The sequence below is a fragment of the Physella acuta genome, unplaced genomic scaffold (assembly GCF_028476545.2).
Source record: "Physella acuta isolate Inbredline_101_S28 unplaced genomic scaffold, ASM2847654v3 ptg000806l, whole genome shotgun sequence".
NCBI lineage: Eukaryota > Metazoa > Mollusca > Gastropoda > Physidae > Physella > Physella acuta.
Genome location: NW_026732324.1, coordinates 256,693 through 281,380, shown reverse-complemented (window position 1 = coordinate 281,380; position 24,688 = coordinate 256,693). Strand labels below are relative to the sequence as shown.

At 35.5% G+C, this 24,688-nt stretch overlaps 2 protein-coding genes and 1 long non-coding RNA gene across 5 annotated transcripts; 1 reads left to right on the top strand and 2 right to left on the bottom strand.

The window, feature by feature from the left end:
- The first annotated feature begins 799 nt into the window (after positions 1 to 799).
- LOC131951282 (uncharacterized) lies at positions 800 to 14,320 on the top strand. Of its 3 annotated transcripts, none has more exons than XM_059313638.1 (4): positions 800 to 872; positions 11,415 to 11,574; positions 12,769 to 12,949; positions 13,277 to 14,320. In XM_059313638.1, the coding sequence occupies exons 1-4, from the start codon at positions 848 to 850 to the stop codon at positions 13,430 to 13,432; spliced, it is 522 nt and encodes a 173-aa protein (XP_059169621.1). In that variant the 5' UTR covers positions 800 to 847; the 3' UTR covers positions 13,433 to 14,320. The 3 variants fall into 3 exon arrangements, with proteins under 3 accessions (XP_059169621.1, XP_059169622.1, XP_059169623.1); XM_059313639.1 differs by lacking the exon at positions 800 to 872 and adding an exon at positions 4,053 to 4,186; XM_059313640.1 differs by lacking the exon at positions 800 to 872 and adding an exon at positions 4,055 to 4,181.
- A 1,615-nt stretch (positions 14,321 to 15,935) lies between these two features.
- LOC131951304 (uncharacterized) lies at positions 15,936 to 18,565 on the bottom strand. Its single transcript, XM_059313664.1, has 5 exons — positions 18,426 to 18,565; positions 17,863 to 18,067; positions 17,206 to 17,385; positions 16,309 to 16,424; positions 15,936 to 16,068 (listed from the first exon to the last, which is right to left on the bottom strand). The coding sequence occupies exons 1-5, from the start codon at positions 18,505 to 18,507 to the stop codon at positions 16,025 to 16,027; spliced, it is 627 nt and encodes a 208-aa protein (XP_059169647.1). The 5' UTR covers positions 18,508 to 18,565; the 3' UTR covers positions 15,936 to 16,024.
- A 3,081-nt stretch (positions 18,566 to 21,646) lies between these two features.
- Positions 21,647 to 23,294, bottom strand: LOC131951303 (uncharacterized). Its single transcript, XR_009388410.1, has 3 exons — positions 22,986 to 23,294; positions 22,689 to 22,798; positions 21,647 to 21,808 (listed from the first exon to the last, which is right to left on the bottom strand). It is a non-coding gene; the product is annotated as an uncharacterized LOC131951303 (long non-coding RNA).
- Positions 23,295 to 24,688: the final 1,394 nt, after the last annotated feature.

Genomic DNA, 24,688 nt, shown 5'->3' with positions numbered 1-24,688 from the left:
ATTTCAGTCTTCCTGTGTCTATAGCTTTACCTATAACGTGTGTTAAGATACGGAGCAAGAGGCGGAGCTATAGTTATTTCCCTTTGTGTATTTCATTCATTACGGAGAGTTGTTCCGCTTTTAGTATTGTCAAGGGTAAAGATTGCTAGTGTTATGTGGATTTCATATATTTATTTCTTAAGTTAATTCTGTTATGTTTGCCTAGAGGTGAAGTGTATCTTTTAATTCGTGGTTTGTAAGAAATATGTCGTCTAGAGAACGTGCCTTGTAACTTAATATCACAATGTTAAGAATTTGTTGTGCTTGGTAAATTTCTATAGCATTAGTCACATTGCAACATTGGATGGTACTTTGAAGATAGCGGTATTTCAACAGCAATATTTTATAAGTTTCGGATTATAGCTTAGTAGACATGAAATTGATTTGTATTCTTTAAAAGTGGACATAGATATTCGATACGGGATTTAATTGCTAAACAGTGAACACGTAATCGATACTAAGTTGTATTCGTAAATAGCAGTTATGATCGTTGATTTGTCATTATTAACCAGTGACTCGATACTACATTGTATCCGTCGTTATCTGACAAAAATACTGGATCAGTAGCAGCACAGGAAAACTCTCTGATTTTGTTAACAAATCACGAATTCAGTGGTGACACCTGATATCATTAACAAACCAAAGGTGATACCATATTCAACAAACCAAAGTTGACACCAATCAACAAACCAAAGGTGACATCACAGGCAACAAAAAAAGGTGACAGTACAGTCGAAAAATTGAAGGTGACGTTACAGGCAACTAAGGGTGACACAAACTAGTCACCAAAGCAAAGGTGATACCAAACATGAGCTTTACAGATCCAATGTCAGGTGAGTCACTATTCTAGTAATATCACCTCCCCCTCCCTCCCTCCCTCCCTTACTCCCCGCCTTCTATTTTAGTAACTCGCCTTATTGTTAGAAGCTAGCCATACCGTTTTAGTTATTAAGACATCAGTTTTAATCAATGATTAGCCCCTCTTTTTCAAAACTTAAACAAAAACAAACAATTTAATGTTCTCTGTAAAAAAAAACTTATATTTTTTCCTAATCAAATATTCCTAATTAAATTCATGTTTTGTCTGTTGTTGTTGTCATGTAGAAATCAAATCAACGCTGCAGGGAAAATAAAAATAATTGCATTACAAATATCACGGGTTCTCAAACGACGAGAATTACCGGTGTAGGGTGAAAAAGACACCTGGTTATTGAAAGAACAACCAACCGGTGTAGGGTGAAAAAGACACCTGGTTATTGAAAGAACAACCAAAAGTGACAAAATTTTAACGAGAAAAACTAAGTAGGCAAAAAATTTTACAAGAATATCATACAAAATTAAAAATTTTAAGTAGAATATCATCCGAGTGTTGTTTTTTTTAATGTTCCCTAGAAAAAAAAATTAATTAGAAAAACAAAGACTAAATTAAAAAGACTACATTAGAATAGCAGCCAAAGTTTGAAAAAAAAACGTACTTAATCGTTTTATCAAGCAGTATGCACTTTGTTCATAATTGATTGCCCTAGGCTGTAAGGTACTTCACACTATGACGCCAGAACTATCATCTATTTTATCTTTTTTTTCAAACGTTTCTTTGAAACACAGATTTTTTTTTCCTGAAACGTTATCTTTATAAAAATGAAAATAAAATTACAGAAGTTCTTTTAGTTTTCTCTATTGTGTAAAATGGACGTTAACTCTATCAATCATCTCAAATACAGACACGCCCCCGTTTTGAGGGCGTCCCGCAACAATGTTATCAGTGATTTTAAGGGGAAACTACTCTGCCCTGAACCATCGAACTTTCTGCTTGATACAGCGATATTTGTAACCAGTTAACCACACTAATGAAGACACAACGACCTCCCGGTGTGTTTGTAAACAATCTCCCTGAGTAAATTTATTTACCCGGTTTCTCTTAAAACAAGAGAAACGAAAATCTGTCGGTTAACTGTCTGTTAATTTTAATTAGTTCTAATTAGCTGAGTTTTTGGACGGTATTGAACATTAGACTCATTTGTTTTCGTAAATACATTTTTTGCTGTTGTTGTTGCTGGGTTCAAGTTATTTTTTTCTAGTCCTGGTGATCCAACGTGCATCTAGCCTTTCACGAAGCCTGCACAATTATACCTTGTGAGCGATATTTGTCCCTGTCTAGAGTAATAACGCGTTTACACTCGCGACATGTATACCATACATGTCTAGAAAAAAAAACTTCGCTATAGCAGGGGTTCCCAACCCCGTGCCCCGCGGGCGCCATGGCGCCCGCCGAACGATTCGTATGTGCCCGCCTCTCACTATTCGACAGAGACAGAATTTTTTTCATAAACATTATTGAAAGGTTGAAGGGGGTGGAAATCGAAAGTTTGAGGGGGGGGGGGGCGGGGAGGGGGGTGCAAATCTAAAGTTTGAGGGGTGTGTGCAAATCGAAAGTTTGAGGGGAGGGGTGCAAATCGAAAGTTTGAGGGGGGGGGGGTGCACATATCGAAAGTTTGAGGGGGGTGCAAATCGAAAGTTTTGTCCCCGGGTGACGGGAAGGGTCGCTACGCCTCTGGAAGGAGTGTGTCGATTTAAAATAGGTGGTGCCCCCCACCCTACCGATATTTTAGAATGTGCTCTAGAGTGAAAAAAGGTTGGGAACCCCTGCTATAGGGCCTAAGATAATAGGGGAGCCTACTCACTTATTGCGAAGTTTTTTTTCCGGACATGTATAGTATACATGTCGCAAGTGTAAACGCGGTATAACAAGAATACTGCACAAAAGTCTAGACACAATTGTAAAAAAATTAAAATAAAAAAAAAATAATGAGTTAACTGACTTATTTTATAGAAATGCTCCATGTAATAAAATGACTTATTACTTGCAAAGTTGGATCACTATATTATGCGAGTAACAATTTTTAAAGCAAAGCTTACAATTTTTAAGTAATCAGTAATTAAATTATACTATTATAAAGATGATTTCTATAAATAAAATGGAATATTATCATCACTACGTAGAATCTATCTATAAATGACATTTGATATTCCGATACAGCGCGGCTCTAGATATTGCCTTATGATTGTGTCGTGTTCATGTCACCAATTGTCAAGACGGAGACTTGGGCTTTAATTTTTAATCTCGTAATGAGTGACGGGAAAAAATGAAAATCACGAAATATAACGTTAATATCTTAATTCAATAGACTTGTGAAATAAATATCGTTTAATTAAGAATGGCGTCTTAAAAACAGTGTTTCTCCCAGACTTTTTTCTCGGGGGTGGGGGGGGCGGCAGTTGATATTGGGGGGGGGGGGGGCTGTCTACATTTTTCGGGGGGTGGACACTAGTAAAAGTATATGTTTACTATAAATTCCACCTCGTTCGGGGGGGGGGGCGGTAGACTTTCTCCGCCCCCCCCCCCCCCGGAAGTTATGTCTGGAAGAAACTCTGCTTAAAAAGTGATTGTATACATATTAAATATAGTAAAAATGCTAAAGGAAAATAATATTTTTTTATGTTACAATGGTGTTGGAGGTAGTATGGATCAACTTTATAGCAAACTCTTTGATTTAGTCCTAAGAGAAGGTCCTGCAACTTGGATGAGTTGGCGAATAAGGACACAACTCACTAAAAAAACACTACTCCTTTGAAAACAATGTTAAACTTGTGAAATTGTGTTTTTAGTAGGTCTGTGTTAAAAAGTTACGTTGTTTTATTTAATACACTGCAAAAATTAAATCGCCCCCCCCCCCCCCACACACACAAACAGAAAACCTCGTTGCAGGCGCGTGTATTGTAGGCTATATATCTATTTGCCAGAAAAAGTCTGTTATATGACGATGTGGTAAAATAAAAATCTAAAACACAAAGAAAAACATCAAAGAAATGTTAACGAAACAATTCATCACTATTAAGAGAACCAAACGTGTGTTTGGTTTCCTGGCCCGGAGAGTCTGGCCGGTCTGGTTGGTTTGTTTGTGTTGACTGGCAAGTCACACAACAGGTTCAAGCTCCTATTTGCCAGCTGGTCACTATTTATTTTCGGGCCATTTCGGTAGAAAACTGGTCGCATTCTGCAGCCAGATTTTTCAAATGTTGTGAGCCATTTTAGAAATTCTGTGGTCGTTTTTCTCGATAACTTGATGTTCATGTGACGGACGGTAAAGTAAGATGATCTAATATCTACAAGGGCATACATAACATGTTTTCTTTCTAACAAGCTAAAGCATTCTTTTCAATACACCTTCATTTTCACTACTACAGCTTAAAAAATGTATATTTATTTTTTTATCTTCAGTACATTTAAGAAATGTATTTCTAGGATTGTATTTCGTATTATTTCTATTTCATGTTTTACTTATTAATATTTAATGTCGCTGTTTTCTCCAATAAAAAACGTTATTTCTTTACTTCCCATAAAAATTAATGTCTTAGACATGACGTTTATTACTGACGCAAAGAAGTGAAACTTGATATTTCGTGACAGCTAAACAAAAATAGTTATACGGTAAGCATTAGGATTCTTCTAAGAATCGAGATTTGTTTTAGAAAAACGGGTACTAAAATAGCTGTTACAACTATGAAGATATAGTCATTTAACGAGTAGCTTTCAAAAGGCTTTAGTTCACATAAGTTAGTTTTCAGGATATTAACTTTTTTTTTTACCTCCCCATTTTACGGTAGCTAGGGGGAAGAAAGGGGTGGGTGTATATGCGGTATTACTTGCCACATTTTTGACCGAATTCCTCTATCGCGGCGGGTTTAATATGTTTGTCTATTATTGCTTAGGTGTTTTTAAATAGTATCTGTCAGCTTACAGAATTGGGCTAGGATTTGGTTACAGTTTAGGTTAAGGTGTAAATTAAGGACTTAGCTAGGGTCAGAGTTAGGATAGCGATACTGTCATATACCAAGAGAAAAAAAAAACGATTCATGTCTGGTTTGGTGCTTCCATTTTTTTATAATAATTATTACTTAAAAAAAAAGACAAGCAAAATTGTTTTCCCCTAGTTTTTGTGTTGTCTTACACCGCCATGTTATTCGCTAGTTGAAGAAACACGTAAACAGCGGTGGCAGCTTCAGCTGTCACAGGCCTCGTTCATTAATCAAGGGAGGTAAGCAGTGTCAAAGGGAGCGTAACTCTAATCCTACTGCGACCTCGTATTTAATGTATGAAAATGAGACGGGATCAGGAGGATCCCAAGATATAGGTGGGGAAGGGGGTTGAGGGGGAGAGATGTAAAAATACTAAAGGTCGTTTCTAGCTTTATTTCTGTCAGCTTTAGTTTAATTACGTTAAGTACAGAACGTTTAAGTTGAATACACTTTTTAGTTCTGTATGAACCTTTGCGAATAAAACAAGGAGGATTTATTTCCCCTTACGGGTATTATGGAGGTTTCTGTGTCAACTATTCCTGGATATGATTAACAGAGTTTTAATGCCCAGTGCTCTGTATAAAACGGATTGAGGGGAGGATTTATCTAAATTTAGAGATGAATGTAGTGAAATAGCAAACTCTTAAAATGAAGAATATAATTCGCCCCACCAGTACGCATTAAAGATGATTTTTATAAAGTTTTTCTTTAGATCTACTGTACCCAGACAGCATTGTCTCCCTTCCCACGCCCCGGGTAAAACGTGTTCCTTTGTTTATTCACTTTTTAAAAAATCACCTTTAATGCGGAGTAATGTATGCCAGTAGCATACTTGAACTTTATGTTTCAGCGGCGTAGATTTGCAAGAGGCTCTCGATTTTTCGGCTTTTAGAAAAGAATTTTATATATAGTCTCGCATTACTCTTCCGTCAGTCACCCAGCCTGTTATATTTTTTAATGATTAGAGAAAAATCATCGCAAAGGGTGAATCGCATGCATTCTCAATACTTACCATAGCAATGCAACTATTTTTTTTCTTGTAGTCTATGAAGTGTAGGTCTCATTGGCTTTAAATAAACAAGCATAATTACAAATCGTCTTTAACCTTAATGTACAAGATTTGTTCTGGCAACTTATAGCTTACATAGCGAACATATTATTTTGCCAAACTAACAACAGACATCCATAATTTAACAGTGCAGCTGTTGTTGTTTTCTTCTCCTCTTCTTCTTCTGTCTTCAATATATTCTCCTTCTACTTCTCCTTCTGCCTTGTAATTATTTTTTTTTACGAAGTTTAGGGGACCGTTGGGACGCCATTAGTGACTTTTTGGTCATCTCCACCATGTTCCTCTATAACTCTAAAATTCGTCCTTACTATGAAATTTTCCTGCCTTTTTTTATTTTTACCTGTCGCTTTTTTTTCTGCCTGTCACTGTACCTTGCAGAAAAGTTTTCTTTAATTCTGAGAACCTTGTGAAATAGTAACATCTTTCCAGTTTCCGTTGTTGTTTTTTTTTAAATATTGTCAACTGGTCATGGTGATGACCAATCGATTTCTGAAATGCGGTCATTGTACGAAATTCCTAGTAACTCCCTATAGCTTTTCTAGTTCAGCTGCCAGCCTCAAAAATTATTTGCACGCATACAGATATGTATTCATGAATATGCCTCGGTATGACTATGGTGCGTATGGTTTTGTTTTTAGTATTAAGCCTTGTAGTTGCCCCTATTCTCCGTGCAGTAATGGCGGTCAATTCAGGTTTCGATTTTTAATCAGACAGATTGCGTCCTGACGTTTAAACTTTTACCAAACATGTATTTTCTCGTTCTTAATATTGATAGTTAATTCAATGTCATTGTTCTCAATATAAATAGTGAATCCGTTGTCATTGTCATCAAAAGGTTTTTTTTTTTTTACCGCTTTAATCTGTTACCCAGCTGTGATTTTAAACCAATCTCCTACACTATTTTTGGAGTGTATTGCCCTTATTGCTTTCTGTTTTAAGCGTTATCTTTCTCTTTTTAGCATGCCCCAGCTTTGACGCTTCCATCCTCTATTTTACCAGCCCTCGATACGACACTGCTTCCAAGCTCAACAACATTTTTAACTAAAAAAAATTAGATTATAACAAAAACAACACATAAAAGAACGTAATTAGATCACCACTTTTTAAATTCATTTATTTAAGCAGACATCATTTAATTAAACCAGTTCGTTCGTCTGTCTAGAGGCTAATAGCAAAATATGGCCGACGACGTGGATGGGTCAAGAGAAGGGACGCTATTCTATTCAACCAGGCGTTGTTTTCCTTGATAAATGCCTTCCATTTGGATCCTTCCGATATGTGTTATGGTGGTATTATTGATTAATTAATTATAATTGTATTACAAACTAATTATTATGGTTTTACTTCATGAGTGGGGGGGGGGGGGGGGGGTCAGTAATGTACGCTGCAGTGCCCAGTTGTTGTTTTTTATACCGTTTGTTAGCTACAGGCTTCGTGATCATACGAAGCTGATGGGGGGGGGGGGTACCAGTTTGTTTTGTTGGGTTATAGATCGAAATAAAACGAGTGGGTGTTTTAAAGAAATATTTTAAGGGGGGGGGGGTGTATTGAAAATTTATAAAACAAATATATGCAGTAAGTAAAAATGACAAGATTTCTTGTTATATATATTATTTTAATATGTGCAAGATCCGGTAGCTTGGGTAGGATTTTGTGACCTGGACGTTTTAAATGATTCACCATCGCAAATTGCTATAATTTAACATGAGAACCTCTCATTTCGGTCCATTGAGAGGCTGGGGTGTAATAGGATTCGGGCTATTGCTATGTTGAAGGCAAAAGTTGGAATGGGAATAGTTTTAATAGCAAAAAATGTTTAAATGCTACCTGTTGACTGTTTTAAAAGTACATTTTCTTTTTAACAATGCTATCTAAATACCACACCATCAAAATACCGAGCCATCAAAATACCGAGCCATCTAAATACCGAACTATTTGCCGAGACTGCGTCCATTCCATCGCTGTGCAACCGATGCAGCTAAAAATAGACGATCACGTTGGGGCGAGACCTAACAACGGCTGAGTGTTAATGAAAATTATCAACGCGGAACTTGGCATGTGTCGCGCGGTGCGGTTTGGTGCACAAACATTCGGTTCGGTACGTTTTAATTGGAGACTCCAGCGACTCCAGCGCCTTGTTTTTCAACATACACAAACCAGCTGGAGATAGCTGATACATAGGGCAGGGTTCTCTTGGATGTTCAATACTTTCTTTTTAGACATCAGACTTTAACTGTAAGACAAGAAACATGGTGTCATGAAGACATGAAACAGGGTGTCATGAGGACATGAAACAGGGTGTCATGAGGACATGAAACAGGGTGTCATGAAGACATGAAACAGGGTGTCATGAAGGCATGAGACAGGGTGTCATGAAGACATGAAACAGGGTGTCATGAAGACATGAAACAGGGTGTCATGAAGACATAAAACAGGGTGTCATGAAGACATGAAACAGGATAACTTAAAGACATGAAACAGGATAACTTAAAGACAGGATATCTTGAAGACATGAAACAGGGTGTCATAAAGACAAGAAACACCCTATTCGTATGTTTTGATTCTCCAGCGTTTTCCAACTCAGTTTTAATGTTCTTGTTCAATTAGCCTTCCAACATTAGAACAGTTTCTTACCAGTGGCGTTGGAGTAGGTGTTTTTGGTGTCAAAACCTCCTCATCCACGGACCAACCCACCCCTTCCCCACACCCAATATAACAACATTCAAACGTTAAGTTTGCGCTATCGATGAATGTGTAGCCTACTGATGACGTATAAAATCAATGGTGTTTTTTTATGCTTTTGTTTTCTTTTAACCGGCGCAAACAATATCGTACTGTTTGTGTTTATTTAAAGATCAAAGATTCGTTTATTATAGTAGTGTTTTCATAACTATCAAGGGGAAATAAGTTTAAAATTCTATCAAAATATGTCTGTGTGTGTGTTAACCTGAATCATCTCCATTATTCATAGAAGTACTTTAGCACAACGCCTACCTTAAGATTGCATCTGATCGTCTTCTACAATCTTTTAAACTATTCGTAATGAGCTGCTGGCTATTTGTTCTGACGTAGTCGCTTAAATTTGATGTGTGATTCGTTGATTTATGTTAGAATTTAACCATTTACGGCTGTTATAAAAACTGTGTTAATGGTTTTTAACAAAGCTTTGTCGAAATAAATTCAGACTAACGTATTAGCAGCGACACGAACAAAGACATAAATAAAAGGATGATTAAAATCGTGTGATCGCCAAGTTCGCATACAGACCTGACGCTCAATCAAGCAGATGAAGTAGGGTTCGTGAAAAACCAATAGACAAATAGTTAAAATAAAGACTAGTTGAGTACATACAACTTATATGCATTCAACCAACATTTTCTGCTATAGGTGAGGCTATACGGAAGAAGGTATGGGCGGTATTATTCTTCTGTAAATAGATGTGGCGACAGAGAGTCTTGTTCTTTGGACACTGGTTTTTAAATTACTAGCTTAGTTTACAACATGAATAGTTTAGTTCAGTTACCACTCAGCCATTTCGTTAACTTATTTCAAACTTTCCTACTTTAAGTTTCGTACATACCAAATAAGAAAAGTGTATTCACGTTGATAACTGGTGTAATGGTGTGGGTCCCAATAAAGTGAGACGGTTATCGTGGTTATCGGTTCACTGACCACGCCCATTTGTTTAGACAGAGATGACCATACCAGTATGACTTGTTATAACAGTAATAGGTCGTCTATAAATAGCATTTCATTTTAAAGCGATGTTTTACTCTCAAACCCGAATTGTCAAGCGTGGTTACAAAAACCCTCCCCTTCCATTAATACCTAAATATATGACAATCCTCCAAACCCCTCCCCCTCCCCCCCCCCCCCCCCCCCCCCCCGCCTCGACTTCTCACACACCTTTTCCCACCGCACCAACCAAACTAAAATGTACATGTTTGTATTGAAAACTAAAATCATTTATATTCAGGAAAAATTAAAATGTATTTAAATATATACTACATGCCAAAAGCTTCCCCTCATCAATAAGAATGGTGACGTTATTTATTGTAGAGCTCCCATTACTAAAGTGTGGCTAACCTTTTTCTCCATTAATCTTTCTTTAAAACTAAATGTATCAGTTTTAACAGACAAGACGCCATTTTCACATGTACAATTAAGACAGATAGATTTTCGTCCATTGTGTCCACTAATTACACGACAGTCGCTGGTCTCTTGTGTATTAGGTATTGGGCAGTTTATTTTGTTTTGCGTATAAAAATACTTTTTTCTTTTACATCTATTTCAGATATTTTCAGAATTCTTTCTTTTAAAAGTCTGTGGTCTATTGCCGTTTCTTAGAAGGCCTAGTTCACTACACAATCACCTACGCTTAGATTTAACCTGAATTGTTGATTTGTCTCCACTGGATTATTTCCCCTTAGATGTATACCGACTTGTTGCTTTGTCTTCACTCGATTTTCTCCCCTTAGATTTCTTCTTCTTCTTCTTCTTCGTTCTTAATTTTTGAATATGGTGGAGGATTCAGACAACAAGTCCAACTTCGTGGACAAACCGGACTGTGGTCTCCAGTTTGTCAGGTGTCCCATATAATTTTTCCCTGAGTGGGGTGGGCTGGGGCCAGTGTCTGACTCTTGCCTGGCCATACAGAGTACATTCCTGGAGTACGTGCTCCGTGTTTTCCGGGGCCTTGCCACAAGGGCACATTTCGCTACACCCAACCTTCAGTTTTTTGTGCATGTGTTGATTTAGTCTGTTGTGGCCTGTTCTAAGTCGAAAGATTATGTATTGTTGTTTTGTTAAATTGTAATAGCCGTCGTCTTTAATGTAGTGAGGGTGTGTGACAGACCACATTTGCGTTTGTTTGTTTTTTATTATTCTTTTTATTTCTTTTGGGTGTAGCGAAATTTCCGGTTGTGGTTTCTTTCCCCCAATTTTTGCCAGCTGGTCTGCGATCTCGTTACCCTAGATCTGGCAGTGGCCCGGGATCCACTGCAGCACAATTCTGCTGCAGGTATTTTTTAGCCTCTCTAGTGCTGTCATAAGTGTTCGAATATAGGACTCTGGATTTTGTAGGGATTGCAGGACTGATTTGGCATCTGTAAGAAATACAATCTGACTATTCGGTGATTCAGTGTGTTCTGACAGGAGGTTTGCTGCGTTTTCTAAAGCTTCTTTTTCTGCCCTAAAATTGTCGGATAGGCTGCCTGTGGCTATTGCCTTTTCCAGGCTTTCTCCGCTTGGCCATTCAATAAGGATGCCAGCCCCGCCATTTTTTGTGGCATCTTCAGCTGAGCCATCTGTGAAAACTCTAATCCAGGTATTGCTGGGGTACTGATCCTTAATGTGTTTATTTGTTATTTTCTTAAGACTTGATTTTTTTTTCTCGACCCTCATCTCCCCTTAGTTTAGTTAAACTTACCCATTGATTTGTCTCCCTTAGACTACCACCAGGAGAGTGAACTCGCCACAACCTACTTCTACAGTGGGACTGGGCTATTGGACGCCAGCATGAACAGCGCTGACCCCACGCCGGACCTACGGGCGGGGCGTAAAAAGGGTGACAGGAGACGTTTCGACAGCGCATCCATTGCGTCATCGTGGTAATTGGGTTTTTTTAATTAACATATTCTAGCCTTTATCTTATCGTTAATTGTATCATCACAGACTGATCGTATGGATCTAATTGCTTTTTTTAAATATTGAAATAAATTGTCAATGTCAACAGGTTGGCCGGGGTCGGCGTTGTCGACAGTGTTTCTTCCAGACTTTTTTCTCCGGGGGGGGGGGGGGGGGGGGGGGCACTTGAAATTTTCGGGGAGGGGGGGGGGGCGGACACTGTTAAAAGTATATATTTTCTATATAAATTATATAAATTCCCCCCCCCCCCCCGAAGAAACTCTGGTTGTCGAGTCGGTAAAGCTCATAGTTGCTAAACCGAAAAGATCTCGAGGCAGATGAGGCTCGTCAGCTGGGGACAGCCACTCTTCTAGGAGAGACAACTCCAAAATCAAACAACTTCTGCCTTGTAGTTTGTTCTTGGTTTAACAAAGGCTATGGAAGCAAAACTTAAAAGAAAAGCAGGCTGAAATCGGAGTCATCGGCCTCAATGGCGCATAACCAGTTGACACATATACTTAATTGTGTTTGAGGCGTGGTAGAGTTCAAACCTTCTGGTATATAAGGCTCGATCACTTCCATCACTGAAAATTAAGAACGAAGAAGAAGAAAATTTCAAATTTATTCAAATTTATTCAAACAACGGTTACAATTGTAGGCACAAAGGCCTTTTTTCACATTGGCCGTTTAAACAAATAAAACAATTCAATAACACATAGCAGTAACATAGCACTAAAAATGTGGAATAAAGAAACAATGTTACATAGTTATCATACATAATGAGATAAAAAAGAGAATATAATAGATGAATGAGAAATGTTACAATGAGTCAGTTAGGTCATTAAATAATTATAGTTTTAGTTTAGATTTGAATACATTTTCAAATCTAGATAGCTTTATTTTATTAGGAAGATTGTTGAAAGAATAGGTTGGCCTACTACACGCCGATTAGTTATATCTATGTCGTTTCGGTTAAGCAAGGGGGGGGGGGGAGACTCCCAAGTGGTTGTATGAGTGTGGTGAAGGGTGTGAAAATGTTATTTTTTTATGGATGTCATTAATTTATGACTAGATATATGATTGCTTATTTCGCTACTTCATATTTCCCAAACCTAAGTATGGCTAATCGATAATAATCATTTTATTTTCCGTCACAAATTGTAAACCTCTATTTCCAGTGGAAGACCAGAGAACGAGGTCTCGACGATTCCATACAGGTCAAGGGCACTACGCGACCCTGAAGGTCTCGTGCTGGTGTCGCAGCCCCACCCAGGCTTCATATACCCAGGGTACCCTCCCCTGGCCCCAGCCTTTGTACCTTTCGATCCAATCCTGACACCGGAAACGGAAAAACGTCCGGTAAACATAAAAACTTGGCCCAGAAATTTCAGTGTGTGGGGCGGAAGTAATCAGCTGTTTGCTTTTTATCAATACAATTTCGTTTCTTTAAAAAAAAAAAAACTAGACCACCAGCCTGTTCTGAGTGCTCTGCAAACAGTGTCATCTTCAAATAAACGTCATAAGAGTGCTTTTTAAAAATGAATAAGAATGAAAGATGGAAAAAATAAAGACAAGCAAAAACCTGCGCTCTGTATATTATTTTTAACATGTTCATCAAATTACAAAAAAATATCTCGAATTACCTCCCTTGAATAAACACGATTCTCTCTCCTTTCATCTCCACAGAAACACAGGGGAAGAAACCCATACGACAACCTACAGACCCTGAAACTAAGGCAGATTGTCATCTTCATGGCCAGTGCCTTCATCGTTGCCTTCTTCATTGTTATATTTGTTGCTGTTTACTTTGGTCGAGGTTTCGAGACCAATGTAAACACATAAAAATACTGAAAACCATTTTTTTCTTTACATTCAAAGTGCATGTCGTGATCAGTTATGGGCAAAATGTAGACCTATGTACATATTTTAAAATACACTTCTGTGCCTAAGCTAGTTTTTGTAAGTAAAAGATAAATAATATTTACAAAAACCCCACATTATTTAAAACTTTCTTTACACTGTAACCAACAGCGCTAGAGATTTTATTGGAAATAAATATAATTTCTCGCAGTTATTCTACCAGGGGAGACAATCTTCAATGCCCTCAGATCAACAGATCACTAATAAAGTTTGTCTTCAAATTGTGCCTGGTGCAATCTTAATATTTTTAAAAAAATGGGTCTGAATCACAATGCTAAGGTTTGAAAATTCCCCAATGCATGACAAATGCTCTGGCACAGCTATGTCACTCCAAAGCAAGATAAGAATCTTTAACACAAATTTTAAGGCAGTATTGCTTTATTGCTCGGAGACTGGAGGGTGACCCAAAAGAAATACAGACAGGCTGCATGTGTTTACACACAGATGTCTACGACAGATCCTCAAACAAGTTGGTCAGACAAAATATCCAACAAACATCATGTGGCAACACACAAAACAACAGCCAATAGACAGGATATTAGAGCCTGTCAGTGTGGAGGATTGGTCATACCCTGAGAAGGGGAGAGAATAACATCTAGAGGAAGGCATTAGACTGGAATTCTCATAGGAAGAGGAAAGTAGGCCGGTCAAGGAAATCCTGGAGAAGGGCTACAGGCAATGGCTACAGGCTCACATGGTACAAATAAAGAGGACCGCTCACAGAAGAGTTTGATGGAGAGGTGTGTTTGCAGCCCTTTGCTCCTCAGGGGTCCAAAGGTATAAGACGTGACAAATGTTCTTACTTGTAACCGTGAGTCACGCAGATGTCTTGGCACATTGTTCTATAGATTTGTTCTATTCTGCTATCTCCAAACATATCAGTGCAAACCCAAACAATATCTGCACTGTGAAGTTACTTAATACTTGTGTGACTGAGGTACCAGTGCCTTGTTGAAATATATTTCATTCTTTAGGTATAGCAGCCATAGCTAGAGTAGGCTTAAAGTTTTCTAAAAGCCAGATGCAAACAAGTGGCCCTAAAGCTGACTGAATTAAACTTAACATAGTCTGACTTAGGCTCACAATGTACAGGTATATTTCTTTTTAATGTATATTTTTTAAAGATAAAATCTAAACACTTAAGTTACAGACAGCCTAGGGTTCACATAGTTCATGATAATAGGTTCAAGGTGCATTGAACCCATGACACATAGAGTTCAGGGTTCACTATGAGCAGAGTTCATAGTTCATTTACTGGTCCATTGTGTTTGTTTTGATACAATACACTGTTCTACATCTCTCAATATTAGAATAAAAGAGACTCATAGAAAACTTAGCAAATTACATACTGAAACTCGGTTGCTTTGATACTGGGTTTAAAATAAATCAGTGAAACAATAACCAAGCCAATTACAGCAGTAAAAATAAATTTCTATTTTAAATCACTGAATTACTTTCAATTATATTCTAATCAGAATGAAATTTAATTAAACTATTATATTACTCTGTACCAATAGTTCTGTCATTTCTTAGTAATCATATTTGTCTCTGAGATTTCTCAGCAAAAGGAAAAAGGTATTGAACTTCATGGAAGTTAACCCACATTTTTACAGAATAGTTCAGTCTTCAAAATGTGTGTTTCTGTTGGAAAATCCAAAAAGGGAGATAAAACACAGAGCAGCTTGGATTATAAAATATTAATTCCCTTTTCTAAAAGGAGAATGTTTGTAGAGAAAAGATGGACCATTTATTGTCCAGGGTCAGTTTTTTTCTTACACATCAATACAAAACTTAATCCTGCTATATTTAAAGGACAGAAAAAAAAATCCTAAGATATGTCTTATGTTTGTTATTTTATTTTTAATATATTGCAACATAAACAAATTGTATTATATACACTTATTGTATATTTACATTGAACACAACTTCACAAAAAGGATATAAAATGTTGATGAATCAGCAGTAAAAACATTTTTTAAAAAGTAGCAAGTACCAGAAGATGACAAATTAGAGGCTAAAACAAAAGATTTTTTATTGTATTTATCCATTATTAAGTTTCTAACATATGGACAGGGTTTGTATGACTTTTTGAAATTGAAATTCCAAACTTTTTGGAAAAAATTCCAGATTTTATACAGATGTTTTAGAGACTAATTTATAAAATGATGCAACAAATTGACAGAAAATAACTTTTCTAAGGCTGCCTACCCCACTTTCCCCAAAATTTTAACAACTAAAATAATTGATTAAAATGATGAAACTATTCGGAAATTATGGACTTTGTGGACAAGTTTTGTTTCTAATACTAGATCCCAGCCTTTTTCCAGACTATTAAAAACTCCAGCCGAAAATTCTAGTGATTTTCCAGAATTTTTCAAGTCTGATATTCACTTTTCTAACTTCCAGACTTTTCTAAACTGCGTAGGCCTACAAACCATGCATAGAAAAAGCTTTAGAATGAACTGCACTGGAACTTGAACAACTCTATTGCTGTCTCTTGGTCCAACCTATGACTTATAGTTTGGTGTCCAGAAAAAATACTGTTTTTTCTTCACATTCTGAGATATAAAAACCAAGATTAAAATTAAGTGCCAAGTCATTTAATGAATAAATAAACAGACAAAATTTCATTTAATCTTTGTCAACATCCTTTTTAAAATGTTTGTCAATAAAGATTCACATTACATAAGATTAAAAAAAGACTATAAAATGTAGATTTTAAAGTTTTGAAAATCAAATAACTTATGCTGCAGGTCTTTTAGTTTACCTTTGATTGTATTGAAAAGCTTTTAGTTTACCTTTGATTGTATTGAAAAGCTGTTTGCTGTGCTCTGTCCACAGTGTGGTTAGATTATTTGAATTGATGATTTCTTCATCCAGGATATTGTTCAGATAGAACACACGGCAGCAGTAGCTAGTCTTAGTTAAGATACAATCACATGGCAGCAGTAGCTAGCCTTTGTTAAGATACAATCACAAGGGAGCAGTAGCTAGTCTTAGTTAAGATACAATCACATGGGAGCAGTAGCTAGCCTTTGTTAAGATACAATCACATATGAGCAGTAGCTAGCCTTTGTTAAGATACAATCACATGGGAGCAGTAAGATACAATCACATGGGAGCAGTAGCTAGCCTTTGTTAAGAAACAATCACATGGGAGCAAAAGCTAGCCTTTGCTAATATACAATCACATAAAAACAGTACCTAGCCTTATTTAAGGTACAGTCAAATGGAATAAATAACTAGCATTTGGAATCTCATACACCAAATCAATCCTCATCCAATAAGTTGATTTAATTGAATGAAAGGAAACACATCATATTAGATCGGTTTCACTTTAGAACCTGTTGCTTTTATTTATAACTGGGATGGTGTATTCTAGTGACAGAGTACTTTAGCTATAAGAATGTGACTTTGAACTCAATAAGTCTGCAAAATGGTTTTACAGGTTTCAAAATAATTCTTTTGAAGCAAGTATGGTTGGACAAAACAATTACAGATAATATGGCATTAAAACCTTAGACGTCTACTTTTTGCGTAGGTTCTTGAATTACAACGTATGTTACATTTGAAAAGCCACGGTAATAAATAAAGCTCTGCACTTTTTACGGAACAATTTCACTCATACCTTTTAAATTTACAACCTGCTATGTTTAATTAATTAATAATAAATATAGCTTGATGCATAAGGATACTACTGTCGCAACTGTTTTTCAATGTCGTCCAGCCAATTCAACATAGCTGCAACAGGTGGAATAGAAGGCTCCCCCATGATAAAATCATGTGCATTAAGGCAGCTGTTGTATGTTTTACAAAGTTTTAAGGCATCAGTCCTAGCCTTATAAGCACCTTCCTGAAGCTCTTTGAATGGTGTCCTGTAAAAAATTAACAAGCATTAAACAAAAAAGAATTCTCACAAAATCAGTGTCATCAAACAAAGGCACAAGGGTGGGTAGCCATTATGACTTTATATTGAGCTGTATACAACTCACGGTTCAATCTTGAAAAAGTTAAGTCCCCTTACTGACCTGATAGTCCCTTTATACGAGAAGAAAAAAACTTATGAAAGAGAAACTGATGAATTCTACTTTATCTGCCACAGGGGCTATCTGGTTTGTAAGGGTACTTTACTTTCTTTTTACATTATGTAATTTATAGTATTCCTAGTCACGATAATTTTTGTTTACATGAGTTGATTATGGATTTGATAATGAAGAGAGAATTCTAGAACTGTTACTAATGAATTTTAAGAGATAAAAAACTATGATGGACTAATTATTCTTTTCCTGACTGAATCAAACACACTGTGTGAGTTGGAGAAAAGGATAGAAATTGATTAAAATATAGCCTACATATGTTGCTGCAGTATGGTGACCTTAGCATCTACTTCTTGTGAAATTTTGACTAGTAATGAAGTCTGAATATCTGGAAACAAAGTCACAATTGTCATCCCCCTTGAATCAAGTTTGACAGTTGACTCATACTGTTCCAACAAGTTGGCAAGGGAGGCTACCTGTTTTTTACAATTAGTTTCTGCAACCTCCAGTTGTGGTATCCCTTAAATAACAGAAACAACAGAATGTAGGGGTTTTCTGGTTTAACTAAAAGTTTACCTAATACATGCCAAACTGGTGTAATAGAAATACAATTATTAGATACATTTACAATGGCTATTTTCTGTATTTTTGTATACTTAAAACATTGATTAATATTAATAAACTGAATATCTAATATTCCTAAGCATATTGATATTCATATATTTTGTTTTAAAAAAAATATTTTAATTCTATGGGCTAACAATAATCAATTTTTTATTTGTTAGCTACAATACATTAACTTTAAACAAGCAATTTTTAATTTCTCAATAATTCTCTAGAGCTACTCAGCAAAATGAACTATGAAAAGATAAACTCACCAGTTACAAGCTTTTTAAAGAACCTTTGAAGTAAGCGTTTCAAAGCAAGGACTCCTTTATTATCTACATTAGGAGTGTCCATTTGATTAAAATGCAGCCACACTGCAAGCTACTAAAAAAAGCAAAATATTAAAAAATGTCAAGATTACTGTTGGAAATTAATAAGTAAACAGAAGTAAACAGCCTCAAAGTAAAACTAGTATTTTTCTTAAGGCGATAAACTACACTTATTGTAGGAATATTGTGAGGTATGACCTATTTAAATGAGATGGGTTTTTATTGTTATTTTTTCAGATTATTAAAAAAAATGTATTACAGGGCTCTCAGCTGCCCATGTGAGCCTTTGGGGGCCGAAACTGAAATTTTTGTTTGCAGCCAAATCGCACCCTACTAAGGTGCCGGCGGATAAAATCTGATTCAATTTAGTGGGCGACTGTAATGGCCCATCTTATTTATTGTCTACTGCACTGTTTAAAACGAACGTAGGCGCCATTGCGCTCACGGGAAAGCTTAGGGTGCCAAATCGAACCCTGCAGACACACACATACATTGCTTTTATATATATAGATTTTACATTTTAAGGAGGATTTATGTTTTGAAAGTTACAAAAAATTTTCAAAGTTTTATTAATGTGCCTGTTTTTAAACAATTGTATTAAAACTTTTCAGTAATAAATAAAGACTAGCGATGTATTCATCAGATGCAACCAAGCTCATTTACTTAAGCAGCCATCTTTTTAAAGGTTTTTTTTTGTAAAATTATAGTTAAACATTCAGGGGAAACCACTCTAACTTACAGAGGGCCTCTGTTTATATAGCAAATCTTGCTCGCAAACACTGCTGTTAAAAGTTAATTTCTGGCCTAGTAGTAGGTATATTGTGATATTTTTTTTTATTATTTAGCCATTGATTTTGGTTTATTATTCAGTTATCTATAATATTTGTAGCGTGTATTTCGAAAATTGAAAATTCGGTAATCTATCGTTTTGGGTACGTAAAATCGCCCGCGGCTATTAATGTACGAAAACGTTACCTCATTGTCAAGGCTTTAATAGGAGTATATTGTCATATGTTTGTGTCAAATATTATAGATAAATGAATAATAAACCTAAATCAATGGCTAAATATATCAATATAGGCAAGAAATTAACTTTAAACAGCAGTGAGTGAGAGCAAGATTTGCTATATAAACAGCAGCCATTTGTAAAATAGAGTGGCTTCCCCCTGAATCTCCCGCTAAAAGCTTATAAAAATAAAACTTAAACAAGATGGCTGCTATAGTAAATGAGCATGGTTGCATCTGTTGGAAACATCGCTAGTCTTCATTTATTACGGAAAAGTTATAATTCAATTGTTTAAAAACAGGTACATAAATGAAACAAGGAAACATTTTTTTATTTTAAAAAACATAAATCCTCCTCAAAATGTGAAATAATTATTAAAATTTAAGGAGTCACCTGGTTTTCACATTACAAGTCGCGGGCGATTTTACGTACCCAAAACGATAGATTACCGAAAATTCGTTAGTTTCGGGAGGAAAAGATACCGATCGACGCGTAATTTTTTACTGAAACTACTTTTTATACTCTGTGTGTGTCTAGGAAAAGTTTATTTAGCCTATTTCGATTTTAAAATTTTTGTGTTTATAAAAAATTTGGATTAACCTGCCACCATTATTTTTCCTCTTACATTAAAAAAATTCATAAAAAACGTTTTAATAACAAGCTTTTATGTAACGATGCACTAAAAAGTAGAAAATAAATTATAGACTACTATTTAAATAACTATAAAGAAAAGCGTGGGTCACTTTAGTATCTATTGGATACCTTTACTAATGTTAAGGAAGACACCCACGCTTTTCTTTATAGTTATTTAAATAGTAGTCTATAATTTATTTTCTACTTTTTAGTGCATCGTTACATAAAAGCTTGTTATTAAAACGTTTTTTATGAATTTTTTTTCAGTACTTTACATGTTTTATCTACAATAGAGTTACATGACTAAAAACCATTGCGCGCCTACTGAATATCACGTTCAGTAGGCGTGCAATGGTTTTTGAACGCAGCCATTAAGTGGTCGTGATGGCGCAGCTATTGATGACGCGTGTGGTGTGGTTGGCTAGACATGCCTACTAATTCGGTCCAAATTTTAATTAATTCATAAAAAATCAATTAGGCATCCAATTAAGTCAAATTTAGTTTCAGATTGCATTGTCTTCATGTCTTGACCCACGTGCCAACTGTGAATCGTGTCGGTCAAGTAGAACTGTCCGAATTTTCACTCCTGCGTTTCCGTCTAGACAGACTGACGACTGACGACTGACGAGGAAGTGAGTTAAATAAAAGCTTGTAAAAAAAAAAGTGTCTCCGATATTGGTAGTACACAACTTGATGACGTCATACGCGTCAAATTATATTTTCGGACTTTTCGTCATTTTACTATAAATTGTTAATGTAGTATTTTATTATGAGTTTGACTAATCAAAATTTTATTTACTATACACAACTAGGCCTATTAATAATTGAATAAATTATTAGGCATAGGCCTACTGAAAACTTGAATTACAACCACCATGTAGGCCTAGTAGTAGCAAAATATTTTTTTTTTCTATTATTAGGTTTTAACATTTGTGTAGGGCCCTACATGACCAACAATTTCATACCAATACCATCGTCTAAAATAGTGAAAATGTTATAATATAGTTTATATAGACCCTCTACAAAGGTGTTCAGCTGCTTCTTATAGTAAGGCCTATTGATTATCAATATTAACCTTGCTTGAACACATTATAGTAAGTTATAAAAATTCATCTGTTAAGCTAGTGATACTAATTAATGGAACCATTATCTCTCACCACTATGATTATTTATTCATTCTAAATACTCAATATGTAATTTGGTGTCTAATAAATATATATTTATTTATTAATGGACTGCTTACTTCCAATAATTGTTGTTGCACTGTGAATTGCGCAAGTCTAGAGAAAAAACTTCAGCATAAGCTTATTTTATCAGAACATGTATATGAAGGCTTACTCATTGGAGATTGTTGTTTTTTTCTAGACATGTATAGTATTCATGTGGTAAGTGCAAACATGGTGTTACTCACAGACCCACCAGTATAATTTCTTATACAAGACCTGGTTTCAAATTCAAACAAAAGATAAAAAGAATCAAAATGGTTTGCTTTCCAAAAATATTTATTTATTAGATTTAGATGCAATTATATAAATTTCAATTATCAATGAAAAGTACAAAAGTAATAATGGGTTTAAGTTTAAGGTGTGAGTACAACAAAGTGATTTATATAACAAGTTTTAGTTGATGCAAATAAAAAAATGATCAGGTTGAATGAAAGTCATCAGTCCAGGAAAGATACAAAAATCTGCAAAGAAAAAAAAAAGTTATTTGATTTGTTTACACTATACTGTGTATCAAATTAGAATACCATAAGTAAAATATAAAAAAAGAGATTAAAAAAAATAATACCATGTCATTACATACCAACCTTTATTTTTTAACCTACTCAATTAACTTGCTTTGCTGCGTAAATGTAATAGCCAATATAATTTTTATGTATTCTATAAAAAATCAATCACTACTAATCAAGTCAGCTATTAGTGACTCAGCAGGTAGGCAAAAGTCCTCAGCTTCATCCTCATCCAGTGCCCAGTAGCCTACAGTGTAGACAACAGACTTGTTCTTTTTAGCTAGTACTCTGTTAATAATCCTCACATAATAGCGATGCACTTTCTGATCATCTAGCTCCCACTTGTCAGTCAGCTGGACACCAACCAGGTCTTTACCACCCACAATTCTTGACAAAGAGGGTTTCAGCTTCTGTCAACACCACGAAATAGGGGATGGTTTACTGAGACATTCGATCCAGACAACACATCATAGATGGAATTTTCAGTATCTCTGCGTTCCATAGCTTCCAACTTTTTCTTCATTTGCTTCATTTGAGATTGAATGTCTGTGTCTATTTTGTGCTGTAACTGATTTGTGTCGATGACCCTGTCAAACTCCTCAATCAGTTTGAGATTCTCTGCCTGAACAATGTCATTCTTTACTGAGATCTTGACCCTTTCTCCTCTTAAAGCATCATCTATCTCCTTCAATACTCTGTCATTGTCAGCAAATCCATCTCCCATTTAACACTATCAATCTTGGTTCTCAATTCTCTTGCTGAAGATGTCCAGTTGTTCTTTGAAACCTAACCTGCAATTTAGCATATTTTATGTTTGAAATCATCAATAACTTACCCTTTCATGCTGTTTCTGCACCAGCCAATACCTGCTTTGACATCTGTTGTTTTTTTTTTCTTTTATGTAAAATACTTCCTCTTCCAACACTGGATCTGTGTCTGCTTTCTCTGCAATGATTTAGTATCTTTTCTTAGTTTACTTATTGTAGAAAAATATGAATTATAAAGGAAGTTCTGTGCAACTGTATTTTATAGCTGTAAGTTGATGAATCAAGTCATGACTTAGTATACTAAAATAAACAATTAGTGTTAGAAAAAAGTCTGTTACATTAGTAGTCTATTACAAATTACTTACTTAATCCTCATCACTCCCTGTGGAGTATAGGGCAGCAACAAATCCCTGCCATTCCACTCTGTCTTGGGCGAGCCACTTTAGTTCATGCCAGGTCTTGCCAGCAGCTTGCACTTCTTCTTCCATCTATCTCCTCCATGTTCCCAGTGGTCTTCCTCTCTTTCGTTTTCCAGTGCCATGTTGGGGAGTCATCTTTTGCTCATGCGAAGGACATGGCCCAGCCATCTCCATCTCCTCATTCGAACTTCTGAAAATACATTTGGAAAATTTAGATATAGATATCTAGGCATAAGGTTTATTTTAAAATAAATAGACTACGCCTACTAGGTTTATTTTACACAAAAAAAAAAACCATTTGTTTTTAAAATTGTGAGTCTAGTAAAAAAAAAAAGTTACTATTGTTTAGAGTAGAGGTAAGTTAGAACTAGATTAGATCTAGATTTAATTAGGCTACTTAACACTAAATAGGTATAATTAAAAGTAGTCTATAATTAATAATTAGGTAAATAATTATGATCACTTAAAGTACTGTCACTTATCAGAAATGTCTAAATGTGATTCCGATGGCTGAATGATTTCTCACTCAGATTTCAATCAAAGAGCTGCAAGACCACAGACTGAAAAAAAAAAGTAGATTAGAGATTCTAGAATCTAGAGTCTATATCTAGAAAATTAGATAGAATCTAGTTAATAGAGATCTAGATCTTTTAAAATAATCTAGATTAGGCTTATAGTATACTATACCATAGAATGTATTGTATAGAATCTACATCTAGTCTAGCTTGACGATCATCTGGATCTAATCTATCTAGATCTAGATCTAAGAATCTAGACTAGACTAGATTCTAGATCTATTTTACAAGATCTAGACTTGGATTTAGATTTCTAGATGATATAGATTATACTAATAAATTATAGAGTATCTAGATTTTATAGATTATAGATCTAGAATTGATCTGATCTACTAGATCTAGATCTAGAATCTAGATTCTAGATATTCTAGGTCTAGTTTAGTAGTTTAGTTAGACTCTAGAATCTAGTCTAGATTCTAGATATTCTAGATCTAGATCTAACTAAATCTGATCTACCTAATGACACTATTAAACCTAATTACTTTTTTTCGTAAAATAGTTTTTTTTAATAATGTTATTTTTAAAAAACTTAATAAATATACAATATTTTAAAAATCTTTTTAAAATAATGGCGGCTACAAAGCTATCGATTCAGACTTTGCAGGGACATTTAAACGACTTGTTGGTGGGAAATTAGCTGTTTTCAGACTTAATTTAAAGAAAATTTGCAAAACTCTGTCGAACAACCAAACTTTTAACAAGAACAAGAATCTAATTCAAATAGAAAAAAAATGCTGAAATTACCTCTATTTTTGACTCCAATAATCCGAAGAAAGAAAAACTAAATTAATAAATATCGTCCGCCAAAATATTTTCCAATATGTCAAGTAAACCCGAAGGGAAGAGAGCGTCAACAAAATGCCGGTTGGAACAAGCCGTTAGTCTATTTTTAGACTCACGCGCGGCGGTGACGGAAGCCTGGGACAAAAAGCGAAAGGGGAAGTCAGCGCCATTTCCAAAATGGTTGCCCTTAGAAATTACGAAGCCGCAATACACGCTAATATTTGACACAATATATCACAATATACTTCTATTATTAAAGCCTTAACAACATTTTCACACATTACATAAATT